We start from the raw sequence: 17944 nt of genomic DNA on the forward strand, positions 1-17944 counted from the left end.
GGAGCTCCGCGTGGGGGGCGCAGGATACATCTCCTCGCGCAGTTAGCTTGTTTCGGCGGACTTGTAGGGGCGCCTGGAGTTCCTGACCTGTGGTTAAGCGGCCTTGATATAGGGGGCCAACGGGGCCTGCCCATATTGGCGGTAGGGACGGCGCGGGGTTCGCAGTACTTGCCTACGTCGATCCGTGGTCGTCGCCAAAGCGATCGTCCCGCCCTCCTGTCGCGTGGAAATGTCGCACCGCACTGATTCGGGTTCCTGTTAGGGAGCCATGCCAATTGGTAGTCTGCGTCACGTGGGTCTCTAGCCGGCTGTACGCAGCGGGGCGCTGACTTCACCCACGGCATTCAGATTATTACCCTGGTCGAAACGAATTTGGGGTAAATTCCCCATTAGTGCTCGGAGTTTGAGACGGATTCCGAGTTATGCCTTGACTAACTCCGGATACCGCACTCACATGATGCGTCGAGGGTGTGCGTTTGGTAAACTTCCGACGTAGTTTCAGACTGGTAGGGGAAGGCCGCTGTTTTGATTACAGAAAGGTGTGTGAGTTGCTCATTTCAGGCCGAATGAAAGGAGATCGCAGCCTGAGAGGGAGGCAGCTGCGACGGAGGCTGAGAAGCAGGTTCGGGAAGGAGGATCTGCCATCGGCGAGGAGAAACCGGAAGCGATGGAGCTCTGCGATGGTGGGTGGATGATGCCCTTCGTGGAGGGAGCTGCTATACCATATCGCCCCGGACGATGCGATGACGACCCCATGGCGGGCCGAGTCGGCGTCCCGAGAGAATCGCCCGACCTGTTGTGCCGAGATCGGCCGGCACGAGTGCGAGTAGGTCCTTCACAAACCCACCCCCGTGCCCCGGTGAGAAGCGCCGCCGCACGTGCAGCGACGCTCATGGCCAGGCAGTGGCGGCGACTCGACGGAGGAAGGCACGGAGGTAGCGACAAGCCAGCCGGAGATAGATCCAGCTGGTCTCCTGCTGGCGTCGGGCTGCCGGGTGCACCGCTATGTATGTTTGTTGGATCGACCTGCGTCGATCTTGAAGGGGGGAGGAGTGTAGCGGTGGGCACCGGACCCCTAGACCGGGTCTAGGCAGGGGTTTGGCGGGGGCCCCCTTTTCCTGCGGTAACCAGAGTGTGGGTGATCCTGTTTGTAATTGTATAATTATTTGTTGAAGTCTGCTGTTTTATTTAGTGTGCGTTTTCGTGTTGTTTGCCGGCTCATCAATTAAGATGTTAGATAAGTCGAGTCCTCTGCGCATGGCGCAGCCATGTTGGTTAGCGCACCGCCCTCCAGCCGGCCGTGAGTGGCGCTGGCCGTGTAAACAGGCTAGGTCCAGTGACGGTGTCGAGAGCGACACCGGTATGAGTTTTCTAGGCGCGGGAATCGGTTGAGGGAGGACTTTAGCTGTTGCAGGTTCGTCCTGTAGAGCCGAGTGAGGAAGACCCTCGGCAGGTAAGTAGCCACGTCTACTCCCGTGCGCGTGATGCATGCTGTAGAGTCGGCCGGTGTAGCTTTGTGTGTGGTGGCGGTTAATGGTGACTATATTAGCGTGACGAGTACCAGACTATTCTCAGTGGTGGAGGTAACTGTAATCGTCAGCGGGCGTTTCGGCTGTGTGCCTTGCGCTCATCGGTGTGAGAGAGACAGCGCGTTGGTTAATTGGAGGTAGTGTCACTGTCGTATTGTGCCGCTTTGGTCGTTGTGGGGGTGCGTGAATAATACAGTAGCTATTGAGTCAGTCCGATATATTAAATCCCAGGTTTGGTTTAGTATTCCTTAGGCTAGAGTAGCGGGTATTGAGAAGTATTAAGCTCTCGTGCACGCTGCACGAGAGGAGAGGCCGCCGGTTACTGTAGGCCATGCCCGGCTGCGCGTTCGTAGTTTATTCTACTTGTTAACCTCTGTGTGGTCTTACCCGTAGTGTGCACTGGTTAGTCAGCGTAAACGTATAAGGCCGGCAGGCAAAGGTGGGTTACCCCGTTGTAGTGCTGAGTGTATATGTCGCCCCTCGTCTCGCTGGTTGACTGAACTCTACGACCACCGACCGGAACACGCATGAACAGGTTGATTGCGGGGAGGCGCAGTAGCTTTCAAAAGCGCTCGGGTGCTAGCGGGAGGCGACGTTCACTGGCCGGCAACAAGGGTGAGTGATATACCGTAGATTGTGTGCTAGCCATTTTACGTGTTGACCGTGGCGGGCCATCGGGCGCCCCGCCGGAAAGGGACGAAAAACCGCTACAATTATTATTTATTAATTATAGTTTAATCGTAATTAGAAGGTAATTAAGCGAAGGTTAGTATAATGTACATGCTGTTGGGCACTGTACACATACAGGTATAGCCTTGTCCTAATCACAATGAATGGTGCACGGTGCCAAATAAAAGGGATTAACAATTTTTTTAAGATATATATAATATAAGATATTTTAGATGCTTGCTAGTATACAAATGAGGTGTAGTGAATTTTTACAATCTATAGACGAGCTCACAGAAGTATATCTATGCATTTTGCTGTCAAGAACTGTGCGGCCGTTTTTAATTAAATAAAAATTATGGCCAAATTAAATACTAAATCAAGTAGGCAATTATAAAGAAGAAGCTTCTTATACCTTCTATAGTAAGAGGTAAGTATATACTTTACCAACTCTGATATTCCAGGTGGCGTAGACTAATGTCTCAATCGTTTTGATGCGACAGCGACACTGTATTCCACTAAGCCGAGTATACTGGCACTATAGTTTCTAGTAGCGCAGTATCGCAGTAGTACTAGTAGAAGTAGTGCAGTAGTGAGTACAAATAGATAATTACACAAGTTTATCTCTAAGATGTTTTGTGAAATCATCAACATTATCACTATCAGATATTCAATATCAGCAGAAGATAGGTCACAGCGGATGTAAGCCCTTGTTTTTTAGATGGCTGTACCCAGTGCCATAGCCACTGGTCGCAATCCGACCGACCGCACCCTCAACCGTTGCCTAGTCGCCGCTAGCAGTCGCCAACAACTGTCTCGTGCGAAACTCCGGGCCTCCTCTGTGGTGCCGCGGAACGCGCATCGCGACGTGGCGCTGGTGTTCAAGCCGACGATGCTGGAGCCGAGGCGTTGCATGAGGGCTAAGGTCAACGCTGACCTGCCCGCGAGGTAGGGGGTAGCGGGCATCACCAGGGTCGGGAGGTCACGCTGACCTGCCCCGAGGTAGGGGAGTCGCGTCGTACGAGGGCCGGGAGGTCACGCTGACTGCCCCGAGGTAGGGGAGGCGTCGCATGGCGAGGTGGAGGTCACGGCTGAACCTGCCCGAAGGAGGGGGAGGGCGCGTCACGCAGGCCGGGAGCAGCGCATGACCTGCGCCAGGTAGGGGGAGGCGCGTGACATGGAGGTGAGGGCGTCACGCTGAACTCTGCCCGAGGAGTAGGGAGCGCGCAACTGAGGGAGTCACGCTGACCTTTGGCCCGAGGTAGGGGGTGGGTCACGAGGGCCGGAGCCACGCTGACCTGCCTCCGAGGTAGGGGCGTCGCGCGTCACGGAGGGCCGGGAGGTCACACCTGACGCTGCCCGCGAGGTAGGGGTCGCGCGTCAACGAGGCCGGGTGTTCACTCGTTGTCTGCATTCAGTTGATGCATGAGCGTCACCATGCATCATCTAACGACTAAAACACAGGCGACTAATTTTTTGCTCTGTGTTATTTTGAAATACTTGTTAATGGTACGTCACGATTCTATGCGTGTCGACTCTACATGTATTACGAAATGCAATAATGATTGCACGTACCAATGCGTAGAATGCATGTATCATGTGATGCAGTGAATATAAGATGAAATATACATACGTGATATATACATCTGGTGTGTGATACAAGAAATGTATATATATACGTATGTACATGTATACGAAAAAGTATCTGTCCACTGTAGTCTCGTATAATGTGTCGTGATTGTTTTGTATGTTGTATGTTGTATGTTGTATGTTCTGTATGTTGTTGAAATGTTAGTTTACATATTTTTTATTTGCTGCGTTAGCTGGGAAGCATGGTGTACACCGTGGCAGGAACAGGACTGCCACCTGCGGATCCCCAGCCAATCGTCAAACTGGAAGCTGCGATCGGAACCACGGAAACCGTCATGATTCCGTTCCGTAATCCGGCAGATGTTGCCGTCATGGCAACTGTCGACGTCACCTGTGCGGACGGTATAACAGCATTATAGCGATAGAGACGTGGGAGTGATGACTCTGTATGTTGCTGAATGTATAGTTTGTAAAAAAATGCAGTTTTACTCGTGGTGGTGTCCGTGACCTTCATAAGTTAGTCGTCATTGTTGAGTTGTTCGCTGCGTCGCTGTGTATCTCTTTGCAAAATCATTGTAAAGGGGTTTAGTATGTTTACCCTTTGAATTTAAAACATTATTTTATTGTTTTAATTGCGTAGAGGGCAGTTCACAAGCTTCACAGTTTAGAAATCTGTTGAAGAGAAGGCACGATCTGCGTGTGGACTCCTTCACAACGCTTCACATACCGATCAGCTTCACACCACAAACGATGAAGCTTCATCGATCCACATGTACCGTCATTGCCACACGCTTAGATGGAAAACCATGGGATGACACGGATGGGTGCGTGGCAAACCATATCTACAACTGTCCTGCCCAGTCCTACCTGCTCCTACTTCATTATTCAATATAATTTAATCATGTTGTCATGTGCTGTGAATATTATCAGAAATGTATAATATAGACTATTATAAATTGCTCTATAGTATTGATATTACACTCCTGATATTATTGGGGAAACCGACGAACTTACTTCAGGATTTACCGATCGCGTGGTGATTTCTGTTGCCGCAGTGAGCGTGTCGATGTTTTGAGGTTCATCTACCCTGTGGAAGGCACGCCGCACCGCAGCATTCCTGCGACGATGCCAGCGACCCCGCGTTCCAGGGTCACGTGCGAGGCCCAATCACACGTCGAGCAGACACTACAGGTCACGCTCGACTGCGTGGAGCCAGGTCGGTCGCGCGCACGCGGGAAATACGTCGCGCCGTGGTATCGAGCAATTCGTTGTGTGCCGTAATCACTTGTCGTAACGATAAAAATTGATGGTTGTCAATGTAGATGAACTTAGATAAGGAATGAACTTGATTAATATCCCCTTATCGCCCTATATATATTTATATCACCTTATTGCACCCTTATATTATTCCCTTGAATAAGGTTGCCATTATCTGGTTAGGTGAAATGAGGTAAGACAGCATGCTTTGAGATATATCGGTTATTTTAACGTGATTGTCCCGTACGCGGATCGTTCTCCGTTTGTATAATGCTACGTAAACGTGCGACTGTGGTGCCTTCATTTTGCGCGACTATAATCTCTCATGCTCTCGCCAGGTGATTCAGGATTCACGCCTCATGGCGTGAGAGAGGACAGGGTATTGGTTAATTGGTGAGTAGGCACTGCTCGTATTGTCTTTTTCGTTGCTGGGGTGCGGTGAATTAAATACGAGACTTTAGTGTCGAATTTAACAGAGTTTGTTTAATTTATTCTAGCTAGAGTACGGGGGGGAGATATGAGAAGTGATTAACTCCGTGCACGGCTGCCACAGGAAGGAGAGGCCGCGGTTACTGTAGTGCCTATGCCCCGGATCTGCGTTTGTAGTTTATTCTACTTGTTTAACTCTGTGCTTACGCGGAGGTGTGCACTGTTTTATTCAACGTAGACGTATTAAGGCCGGCAGGCAAAGGTTTGGGCGTTACCCGTAGGTTAGTGTCTGAGTGTATATTGTCGCCTTCGTCTCGATGGTTGACTAACTCTATCGGAGCACGCCGGAACACGGGAGACAGGTTATTTGCCTGGAGCGCAGTAGCTTCATAAAGCGCTCGGGTGCTAGCGGGAGCGGACGATCACGGCGGACAACAACGGGTGAGTGATATACTAGATTGCTGTGCGTAGCCATTTAGGTGTTGACGGTGGGCCAGTGGGTGCGGCCGCCGCGAAAGAGAAACCCTACACTGCGGTGCATGCAGTTTTTACTCATTGTAAGTGGCGTTGCATTTGGGTGCCGTTGTTTGCGATTGCTGTTAGGTGTTGTAGAGGTGGTTTTGTTAGTCGGACGCTGACGGAGGACGCGTGAGATGCCGCTTATGGTGGCGTCGTGGGGGAAGGTGACTTCTAGGCGTGCGTATTTCACCTGACCTTGTATTTTTACAGGGTCGGTGTCAGATTACCGGGTTTGGTGGACTGGTGGCGTAGTTTGACTCTGCCATCGTCCTTATCTACGTAAAGGGCGGAGGTTGGTAGAGAGGCTTTTTCCCCCTTGCGTCGTGAGTCGCGTAAACTTTGTTTTGCTCGCTCGACGACGGAGAGCGCAGCATGCGCTGAAATGGTGACGTCGGTGGGTCGCTGTTTGCCCTGCTCCCGCCTGGCGTGTTCTGGGTGGGTCGGCCGAGGACCCTTGTCTTGCTCGCCATAAAGGCCAAGTAGACGATATGGCGCGGTTTCGGCACCCACGTGAGGGTTAGCACACACAAGCTCTGGGGGAGGCGTTTGAGCGCAGAGTTCGCGTTTCACCGTCCCGATGTGGAGTCGATGAGACGGAGGTACAGTTAGTATTACCCCCCCCCCTCATGACCGCAGATTTCTGATGGAATAGGCAGGTACGTCTAGTTTACCCCCCCCCCCTCATGATACGAGCATTCTGATGGATTAGGGGGTTTTTCCTCAGTATATGTATAGGTATGGTTTAAGGGGGCCCTTCTGGGTAAGGTGGTACTCGATTGGCGGCTCCTACAGCGGTTGATTGGCGTCGCTACGATCTCTTTGCTGGGGCAGCGTGATAATGCAGCGACGAGATAACGGTTGGTGGGTTTAAGCTTCCCCAGATGGTGTAGTGAGGCGTTGTACGTAGATAACCTGATGTCTCGGAGGTGCGAGTGATTTGGTGTAGGACGCAGGAGGTGCGTTGCGGTGGGTCTGGTGGTCCGGGGAAGCTGGCGGGTCAGGTGCACATGATTCGCGGCGTCGCCGCGATTCCAGGCGAGCTTGACAGGGGTCGGGACGAGTATAATTGGCTCAGGATTTTCTCGTTCTAGCCGCAATACTTAGTTAAGTGGAGAGGTGGGGCAAGTGGTGGCCCTCAGATTGGTTTGGGGATGAATCTGTTAGCCACTGGTGGCCGGGCATGCGAGGGACCGTCTTGGGTGGTTTTGTGTCTCCTAACCGTGTCGACGAGCACCGGGTAAGAGTCATATGGTGAACCTCGGTGCACTACGGTTATGCGTCCCCGTAGTAGGTTGGTTGTGTAGACGCAGGGGTGACTGTTGATTCGTGGGGTGCAGAGCCATAGAATGTAGTTATTCGCTTTCTTAGCAGTCTATTGCGTCTTGCATGAGTGGTACTTATTCCATTGCCAGTCTGTAGTTCCGGATAATGTTATCGCTTGCCAATTGGTGATTCTTGTGCGGTAAAGTAAACCCTGGATGTCGGCGTTGTGTCACGACTGTCCTCGGTAGATTATTCTCTGGTTAGTGTCAGACCGAGTGTTTCATGGCGTGCATAGTATTCGTGAGGCTTTATGCTGTTGCTACGCGCCGGGTTGCGGCATTTTTGGTCTTGGCGGGTCGGATTATGGATGCTGAATATATCGGTGAGTTCCTCTTCCAGTGTGTTTTCTTGATAATAACTACTCACTGCTTGAGCGCTTGGTAGTGGTGTAAGCTAGCTGGACTGGTTTCAGACGCGGCTGTTTTCCGCTTTATGGTCCTGCGCGACGCTGGGCATCGGAGCTGCCGTGGGGGGCCAGAGATGCACGTGCTCTCGACCAGTTACTTGTTCGGGCGCGACTTGATAGGGGGCGCTGGAGTTCCTGACCTGTGGTTAAACGCTCGAATATAGGGGGCCACGGCGGCCTGCCGCATATTGCGAGGTAGGACGGGGCGCGGGTTCCATACTGCTACGGATCGTGTCGGTCGGCAAGCGATGCCCCTCGCTGTCCTGGGAATGTCGGCACCTAGATTCGGGTTCCTGTTGGAGGATACCTATGGTAGTTGCGTCACGTGGGTCTCTAGGGCCGTGGTACGCGCTATCACCCAGGGCATTTCAGATTATATACTTGTCGAAACGAATTGGGGTTAATTTCCCATTTAGTGTCGGAGTTGATGAAGATTCCGGAGTTATCCTTAGATACATCCGGATCCGCATCACATGATGGCGAGGTGTGGTTTGTAACATCCGCAGTATTTCAGCTGTAGGAGGAAGGCCTGTTTGATGTACAAGAAAAGGTTGTGTGAGTTGTCATTTACAGGGAGAATGAAGGAGACGCGCCTGAGGGAGGAGCTGCGACGCGGAGTGAGAGAGCAGCGTTCGGAGCGAGGATCTGCCTCGGCGATGGAGAAACGGGAGGCGTGAGCTCTGGCGATGGGTGGGTGGAGTGCCTTCCTGGAGGAGCTGCTATAATCCCATGACAGCGATGACGACCACAGTGGCGGGGCCGAGTCGGCGCCGAGAGAATCGCGCCGCTGTGCCGGATCGGCCCGGCACGAGTGCAGTAGGTCCTCAACTCACCCCAGGGCCGGTGAGTAAGCGCGCGCAGTGCCAGCGACGCTCAGGCAGGCAGTGGCGGCGATTCGACGAGGAAGGCACGGGAGGAGCGACAAGCCAACCGAGATAGATCAGCTGTTCTCTTGCGTCGGTGCGGTGCGCTAGTTATGTTTTGGGATCGACCTGACGGCGACTTGAAGGGGGAGGAGCTGGCGTGCACGGACGCGCTAGACGGTTTCCTATGCAGGGTGCGCTGGACACAGAGTGTGGGTGATCCGTGTTTTGGAATTGATAATTATTGTGATGTCTGCTGTTTATTAGTGTGCGTTTTCGTGTTGTTGTTGCCGGCTGCATCTATTAACATGTATGATAAGTCGAGTCCCATGCAGTGGCGCAGCCATGTTGGGTTAGCCCCCTCCAGCGGGTCGTGAGTGCGGTGGCCGTGGTAAAACAGCTTAGGCCAGTGACTGTGTCGAAGACACGGTATAGTCTGTATACGCGGGACTGGGTTGAGGAGAGACTAGTTGTTGAGTTGTCCTGCTAAGCGAGTAGAGAAAGGACTCGAGAGGTAGTAGCACGTACTCCGTGCGTAGCATGCTGTAGAGGGACCGGTGCGATTTGTGTGTAGTGGAGCCGGTTATGGTGACAATTAGGCGTTACGAGTACCAGCGAGCTAACGAGGTGTAGAGGTACGTGGTAACGGGTCACGGGCGTTTCGGCGTGGGCGCTTGCTCATGGGGTGAGAGAGGACAGGCGCGTTTTGGTTAATTGCGTGATAGGCGATGTCGTATTGGTCCTTGTGTCGTTGAGGGGGTCGTGAATAATACAGTATCTATTAGTGTCGAATATTAACGGTTTTAATATTCCTAGGCTAGAGGTACGGGTATGAGAATATTAACTCTCGTGCGACGGCCGTGCACGGAGAGGAGAGGCCGCGGTTACTGTAGGCATATGCGGCGCGTTCGTAGTTTTTCTTATTGTTTAACTCTGTGCTTTACCCGAGGTGTGCCTGGTTTATTCACGTAAAGTATAAGGCCGCAGGCAAGGTGGGGTTACCCCGTTGTATGTTGAGTGTATATGTCCCCTGCGTCTCGCCATGGTTGACTAACTCTTACGACCGCACCGACCGCGAACACGTGCGAACAGGTATTGGGAGCGCAGTAGCTTCAAAAGGCTCGGGTGGCTAGCGGGAGGCGACGTTCACGGCCGGCACGAAACGGGTGAGTGTATACTGTAGATTGTGTCTAGCCATTTTAGGTGTTGCCGGTGGCGCCATCGTGGCGCCGCGGGAAGGAGAAAAGCGTACAATATTATATTAATTATATTAATATGTAATTAAGGTATTAAGGAAGGTTATATAATGTACATGCTAGTTAGGCAGTAGTACGACAACAGGGTATTAGCCTTGTCCTATTCACAAATGATTGTGCACGGTGCAATAAAGTGATTAACAATTTTAAGATATATATAATATAGATATTTTTGATGCTGCCTAGTAATCAAATGAGGTGTATGTGATAGTTTTACAAATAGATCGAGCTCACAGGAAGTATATCTATGCATTTTGCTGCAAGAATGGCGTTTTAATAATAAAATTTGGCCAATAATAGAATCAGAGCATTATAAGAGGAAGCTTCTTATCACTTATAGAAGAGGAAGTATTAGCTTTTACCTCTCTTATATTTCGGGTGCGTAACTAATTCTCAATCGTTTTGATGCGACAGCGACACTGTACCACTACGATGATACGGCACTATGAGTTCTAAGTAGCCAGTAGGCGTAGTATAGTAGAAGTAGTGCAGTAGTGAGTACAACTGGGTGCCTACATTAGCATACAATCAGTTTATCTCTCACGAAGTGTTTTGTGAATCATTCACTTTCACTATCAGAATCTAAGATTCAGCAGGAGTATGAGGTCACACGGTGTCCCTGTTTTTTAGATGTTGTAGCCAGTCCTATACCACCTGGGCAATCGCGACGCACCCTCAGACACGTTGCCGTCGACGCTAGATGACAACTTTGCGTGGCGATATGCGGGCCCCGTGGTGGTGACCGCGGAAGCTGTCATCGACGTGGCGCTGGTGTCAAGCGACGATTGTGGCTGAGGAGTGCGTGCATTGAGCTAAGGTCACGCGCGACCTGGGCAGCGAGGTAGGGGGAGGCGATTACGAGTGTCGGGAGCGTCACGCGTGACCTGCCCGAGGTAGGGGGTGCGCGTCACGAGGGCCGGGAGGTACGGCTCGGTCGCAGGAGGAGCGTGCACCGGGTGGTAGCTGCTCACGAGGTAGGGGAGGCGCGTCAAGGAGGGTCCGGGAGGTCACGCCTGAAAACGCTTGCGCCGAGTAGGGGGAGGCGCGTCCGAGGGCGCGGGAGGTCACTGATGCCCGAGTAGTGGGGAGGGCGCGTCACGAGAGGCGCAGGAGGTTCCGCTGACCCTGACCGAGAGTAGGGGAGGCGCGCTCACGAGGGCGGGAGGGTCAGCGCTGACTGCCCCGAGGTAGGGGTCGCACATCACGAGGGCCGGGAGGTCACGCTGACGTGCCCCGAGTAAGGGGTCGGCGTCACGAGGGCGGGAGGTCCACTGACTGCACCGAGGTAGGGGTTCCCGCGTCACGGGGGGTGTCACTCGGTTGTTGCATCAGTGATGCATGAGCGTCATCAGATCATCTAAGACTAATACACAGCGATATTTTGCTTCTGTGTTTGATTTGATACTTCTTCAGCCAGGATTCTATGCTTGCACTACATGTTGTGTATGCAATAATGATTGCATGTACGCATGCGTAGAATGAATTTTTGGATCATGTGATGCCAGTGAATATAGATGAATATACATACGTGATATATACATTTGGTGTGTGATCACACGAATGTATATATACGTTTATTGTAATGTATACGAAAAAGTATCTGTCACGTGTAGTCTCGTATATATGTGTCGTGATGTTTTGTATGTTGTGTTGTTGTATTGTTGTATGTTTGTGTATGTTGTTGAAATTTAGTTTTACATATTTTTTATTTGCTGCGTTAGCTGGGAAGCAATGGTGACACGTGGTAGGACAGGACTGCCACCTACTGGATCCCCAGGCCATCGTCACTGGGAAGCTGCGATTCGGAACCACAGAAGTCATGGATTCCGTTCGTAATCGGACGGATGTTTGACCGTATGGCAACTGTCGACGTACCTTGTGAGGACGGTATATCAGCATTATGCAGGATAAGAACTTGGGAGTGATGACTCTGTATGTTTGCGAATGTATAGTTTGTTAAAATGAGTTTTACTCGTGGTGGTGTTGTGACCTTCATAGTTAGTCGTTTGTTGAGTTGTGTTAACTGCGTTGCTGTTGCATCTCTTTGAAAATATTGTAAGGAGGTTTAGTACTGTTATCCTTTGATTTAAATACATATATTTTATTGTTTTAATGCGCGTAGAGAGAGTTCACAAGCTCACAGCTTTGAAATCTGTTGAAGAGAAGGCAGCGATCTAGTGTGGACTCCTTCACAACGATTCACATACGATCAGCTTCACCACAAACCGATGCAAGCTTCATCGAACACATTGTACCGTCATTGCACCGCTTAGATGGAAAAGCACTGGGGTGACCGAATGGGTGGTTGGCAACCATATCTACACTGTCGGGCTGCCAGTTACCTGCTACTATTGCATTATTAATATAATTTAATCATGTTGTAAATGTGCTGTGAATAGTTATCAGGAATGTATATATGGACTATTATTTATACTCCTTATAGGTATCAACTCTTGATATTATGCGGAAACCGGACGAACTTACTCGGATTTACGATCGGTGTGTTTCGTGTTGCCGGTGAGCGTGTCGATGTGTGAGGTTACCTAGGTGGAGAGGCAGCCGCACGCGCAGCATTCTGCGACGAGCCGCGACACCCGCGATGCAGGGTCACGTGCAGGCGCAATCAGTCGACAGGACACTACAAGGTCACGCTCGACTGCAGTGGAGCGGCAGGTGTCGCTCAGCGCGTGGAAATAGATCGCGCGTGGGTATCGAGCATTTGTTGTGTGCTGTAATCACTTACCGTAACGATAAACATCTATGGTTGTCAATGTAGATGAACTTAGAGTAAGGATGAACGTTGATTAATATTCCTAATGGTCCTATATATTGTCACCCTTTATTGCACCCTTGATATTATTCCTTGAATAGGTTGCCATTATTGGTTAGGGCTGAAATGAAGTGACAGCATGCTTTGAGATATATCGTTATTTGTTAACGTGATTGTCCGTACGCGGATCGTTCTGCCGTTTGTATAATGCTACGCGTTAAACGCCCCCACCCCCCCCCCACTGCGAACTGTGGTGCTTATTTTGGCGGGACTATATCTTTCTCATGCTTCGCGAGTATTCGGATTACATGTTAGCTCGACGTGCCACAGCGGGGCGTGAACGACCTGCAGCCGGCGGTAGCATCAAGCTGCTGGAGGAAACGACGAATTAGAGGCACTAGCGTCGGTTTAACACTCCTGTGTCGTGTTTGCACAGCGTATCTTCAGGTATGGATACCTCACATATACGAGACTCACATTGACCTATTGGAACATCGATTGCAATTAATGTTTTCCTTTTGTGCGCAGGTAGATAATGGGGGTTATGGTTATGTAATATTTTGATACCATAACTCTAATACTAACCTCAAGCCTAACGGTACGCTAATCCTGATTTTAAACCGTAATCAAAATTGGTCCCCTAATCAGTGTCTAACCATAATCACATAACACTAATCTCTAATTAAACCTAACAATAACATGACCTATCCTAACCAAACCCTACATTATCGTCATTTCTTAGCTGTAACGCGCCAGCTCCTTATCCAAGCATTCGTGTCGGGAAATAAGTGCTATGTAGTAATGATACATATAATTATAGGTACATTATTACAAAAAAAATTGGACAACACCTCATGGAATATTGAACTACAGAAATTATATTAGATGTCACCATCCACCAAATAAATAAGAGTACATTATATTACGTAGTTTTGCACGAATTTGAAACTAAATAAATGGCGTCTGGTAAATTTTTGACAAGTCCAGAAAAAATGGCTCTGGTGAAAAAAAAGATTTTTTACACTCGTTTAGTATCATAACAAGAGCATGCGCTGAGAAAGCAGATTTCCTCATAAATAAGGCGTAACTCACGAGGCATGTCCGCTTCATGGTCTTGGCTGCTTCTTTCGCCACGGAGGTCAAGCTTGCTGGTCAAATCGGAAGCGGGAGCGGTGTGGATTTCTCCGCTGCCCATCTCGTTGCACGGAGACAGCCTTGATGAGTCATAGACGATGGAGGCTGCTGGACTCCGGACATCGAAGTCATGCTTCTGTTTGACAGTCAGAGTGTTGAGATGTGGCTGTTTATTAATTTGTAAATCTAGCACCAGTGGTGGCGGCCATCTATCTGTTTTTGTGTGTTGTAAAATTATAATAAATAGTCGCATTTGTATGTTGAGAGCGTGTTGGTATTTCTGTGCTCTGGCCGGGATTGTTGTGTAAAAGTACGACTATGGTGATGTCTTGCTTGTTTAGAGTCGCAGACATTAATGGTGCCGGAACTGTGTTAATGAACCACTAATCGGTGGTTGTTGCTTGTTTAGAGTGCAGGACATATTAGTGGTGCCGACCCGGGTTCTGTAGTAAAAATTATAACGTCCTGCCTGTTTGATAGTGGTAAAATGAGCATGACGTAGTTCAGGTTGGTAAAGGCCAGAGCTGCGCACGTGGCTGCTGACTCGCTGCTGAAAAGCGTCTGAAGGCTGTCCTGAGAAGAAAGAACTGACTCGTCTAGACTTAGAACGTAATTGACGAATTTGACCGACGTTGTGCAGCTGTTGATAATAGCGCCTGCAGAGGCTGTTCGAAACTTGAAATAGGACCGTGAAAGATTCAGACCAGTGAATTGTGGACATGATTAAATTTGTGAAGATGTTTGTTCAACCGAGTGGAGGCTGAAAAGTCTTGCCTGCCTTGAAAGCCGTGTACCCCTGAGCAGGAGGATTAGCTGTAGCAGTGTACCAGTTTCTGCTGTAGAGCTTGCCAAGTTTCGGAGTTGCCAAAATGTCCGAGGAGAGGTGCGGGAGTAGGCAGTCCTTCTGGGAGTCGCTTTAGGTGTCTGGTGCGTAAGTCGGATGTTGCTGCTATAGTAGAGCTTCACTATGGTCGTGCGGTCGTAGAGGGTGAAGCTAAGTGGTTATTCGGGGCTTGCCTTGACTGCCTTCCACAGTTATGACGTTAGCCTGTAAATGTTGGAGGAGCGCGTTCGGACGCCCGGGATCGAATTATCTTTGCTCATTTACAGGCTTTACTTAAATGTGGCGGGTGCTAGCAGCAAAATGTGCAGAGGAGCAAAGTATATAAGCTGCTGTGGAAAATGCAAGGAGTGAACTCGCTTATATCATATAAGATAAGGGTCGGAGAGGCTGATGGAAGTCTCTGGAGGATAATATGGAGGTGGTTTCTTAACGCGGTTGATACTGTCGCCGACTAAACGAGATCGCCGTTAGGAGTGGTCACGAGATGGGATGGGTCAAGTGAGGAGTGACCTAGATGGGCGTTGCAGTATTTTTACACAAGGAGATTGAGAGAGTGAGGCTCAGAGAGTTTAGAGAAGTCACCCTATGCGGTAAAGGAGAACTTACCGTGATGTGAGACTTGAGAAACGGAGGGTGTGTCGTTGCGTTGCCTTGCAAGCTGTTCTGAGTTAATAAGGTTGGCTTTCTGTGTGGGATAAGCCCACCGACTCAGAAATGGCTGGGAAGGTTGGTAAAATTTCCCTAAAGGAGAACCGACGAGTGAGAAGTTAGAAGGCTGGACTTTGTTTTAGAGTCTTGGCAGGGCCATATAGGTCTGAGGTTGTATGGCCAAATGTGTTGTGTAATGGCCGACATAATGTAATTGTGTATGCTCTGGTGGTACTTGGGTTCGAATCTGTCAGAAAGAACGAATTGTTATAACTGTAATAGATTTATTGATACTGTGCCTACTGGAACAGCCTGTGGTTTGTCTCAGTCTTGCAATGACTGGTGTTGTGGGACGGGGATTAATCAGTATTGGGCGGTTCACCATAAAGTTCAAGTGGGCGTGTAAGAAAGGGGTGTGGTAGTAAGAAGCTAACACTGTTATTTGACACGCGGGTCAGATAGGTCATATGTATCTGAACTTATGTTAGGAGATTGAACCTAATGGGTGTCGGTCATGAAACCTATTCGTTACCTGCCTTGAGTGGTGAAATGTCACCTGGGAACAGCACCAGTGTTTTTCGAGTTAATGTCATAGCAGCGTGGGGGCTATCGTTTGGCTATGTGCGGTGGAAATACACTATATGATAGTCGTTGACGGCCGTTATCAACCGGTGAAGGTACGAATTTTGCTTGGTTTACGTATGGGAGATGATATTTAGTGAAGACCGTCAGGTAAATGTGGATACTTGTGGGTTAGATGCCTACGTGAATTTCGTTGTCATCTATAGTAGTTTTATAGGAGTGGGGGGCTTAGTGGCCAACAGGAGTCTATGTTTGGAGTGGCGTGCGATGTCTGGTACGTGGAACAACAGCCCTGTTAAGTGACAATCTGCTTAGTCGTGGGCCTCAGCTTTGTTATTGACAGTATTCCTGACTCGGTCTTACAGAATTTCGGTCTCTGAAATCAGATTGGGATTGGTCCTGATCATCCAGAATATACTGGCTTGAGTTGATCTGTCTTTCAGTCTGTTAGCGAGGTCATGTCCTTCGTAGATGGTAGTACCAGTTGCCGCTTCCGTTGGAATTGATGTCGCAGGAATGAGTCTGTATGAACAATGAAGGCTTGCATAGAGGGGTTTAGAAAGGTCTTAGCCGTCGTTTGGAAAGTCCAGCTCTGTAGATTAGTTATGATAGGGTTCGTGGAGTATGGTCTGTAGGGATATGTAGAGGAGTAGCTCGCCAGTGAGCGTCACGAGTCACCTACCCTACGTTCTATTTACTCACCGTCCGGTGTTCGCGGGTAGTACCTCGACTAAGGTGGCGTCCGTTTTTGATGCTTCGGCTCAAGCTTACACGGAGTTTTCTTAAAATGATTGTTTTGGAGACCGGGCGTCGCTTATACTCACTTGTGCGAGATTTGATTCGTTTAGGAGGTGAGACAGTTGGTCATTGACGGCGAATCATAAATAGCGTGTTTCTGCCCAGATTACGTGTATCAAAGGAAGAAGATTAAGATGTGCACGCTTTCTCTGAAGAGTCAGGATAGAGTTTCGTGTTATGAGGTTTGTTCGGAGTGGCGATTTGGCAACAGAAGTTTCTCCTATTTTTGGTTAGACGCCACTTTTACAGAGTCACTTTAGCTAGTGTATCCTCTTTAGTGTTGTTATAGAACTTCAAGACAACTCTATCGATTTGATGATTGTTGTCGGGTGCAGATTGTGAAACGAGGCTTATGCTAGATTTACTGAAGCTAAGGAGAATTTTGGTCTCAGGCTAGCATGCTCTTGTCTCAGTGGAGTTTATATAGTTAAATCTCATGACGGATAATTTGACATGAGTTATGGGGGTAATCAAGATTCTGGCTCGATCAAGATATTTAGGTATGCGGATGGTTTGCTCAGCAGGATTGTTTACTTTGACGAGGAGTTGAGGGTCGTGACAGTACTATCATTTGCACAACGAAACGGTGACTGAGTCTGATTGTCGCTTGTTCGACCCTTTAGCCTTTTGTGTCCTTTCACTATTCTTGACTAAAGTCTTTTTTAGGAATGTGGAGGCGAGGATTGAGTGGGATGTTGACGGCTCCCTGAAGATCTAGGCGACCGTTCTTTGAAATGGCTCAAGGTATACGGTTACTCAACAATGGGAGATACCGCCGTTGTTACAATTCCTGTCTCCTCTGGTCTTCTTTGGACTAATTTAGAGGTACATGCATTTGGTTGATGCATTCAGAAACTGGATATGGAGCCTGTGTGTATTGAGTCCTCGGTCCAAGAGAATTTTCAGACCTCCTAGGGTTCTAAAAAGGCAAGGTCGCACCCTTTAAAAAGCGGTCTCTTTCGCTTCGGCTAGAGCTCCTTGCAGCTTTGCTGTGTGCCCGGTTAGTGTTCGTTTGTACAGCTTTGTCTCCGTCTATCTGATAGCGTGACATATCGGTGTTGGACAGTACGCTCGTGTCACTTTGGCTTGGATTCAAGGTGATCCCTATATGGGAGACATTCGTCGCTTATAGGCTATCGGAGATACATCAGCTTACATCTCCTCAGTACTGGTTTCATTGCCAGGGAAAGAGAACCCTGCCGATCTCCTAACACGAGGGATATTTGCTGGCAAACTGATTTTATCTGATCTCTGGTTGAAAGGACCTAGGTGGTTGTATGATTGAGTCTATTCCTTGTCTCTGACTATGTCGACCAAACCTTCATTATTG

At 49.3% G+C, this 17944-nt stretch overlaps 1 protein-coding gene across 1 annotated transcript; it reads left to right on the plus strand.

Moving 5' to 3' along the window:
* Nucleotides 1-3167: 3167 nt before the first annotated feature.
* LOC106811955 (cilia- and flagella-associated protein 47-like) lies at nt 3168-17332 on the plus strand. The gene is made up of 8 exons (XM_014815699.1): nt 3168-3197; nt 4019-4187; nt 4426-4609; nt 4841-5001; nt 5381-5435; nt 6937-7050; nt 8293-8409; nt 17281-17332. Exons 2-8 carry the CDS (start codon nt 4028-4030, stop codon nt 17330-17332), a joined length of 843 nt encoding a protein of 280 aa, XP_014671185.1. The 5' UTR covers nt 3168-3197; nt 4019-4027.
* The last annotated feature ends 612 nt before the right edge of the window (nt 17333-17944 follow it).

Source organism: Priapulus caudatus, unplaced genomic scaffold, assembly GCF_000485595.1.
Source record: "Priapulus caudatus unplaced genomic scaffold, Priapulus_caudatus-5.0.1 Scaffold595, whole genome shotgun sequence".
Taxonomy (NCBI): domain Eukaryota; kingdom Metazoa; phylum Priapulida; class Priapulimorpha; order Priapulimorphida; family Priapulidae; genus Priapulus; species Priapulus caudatus.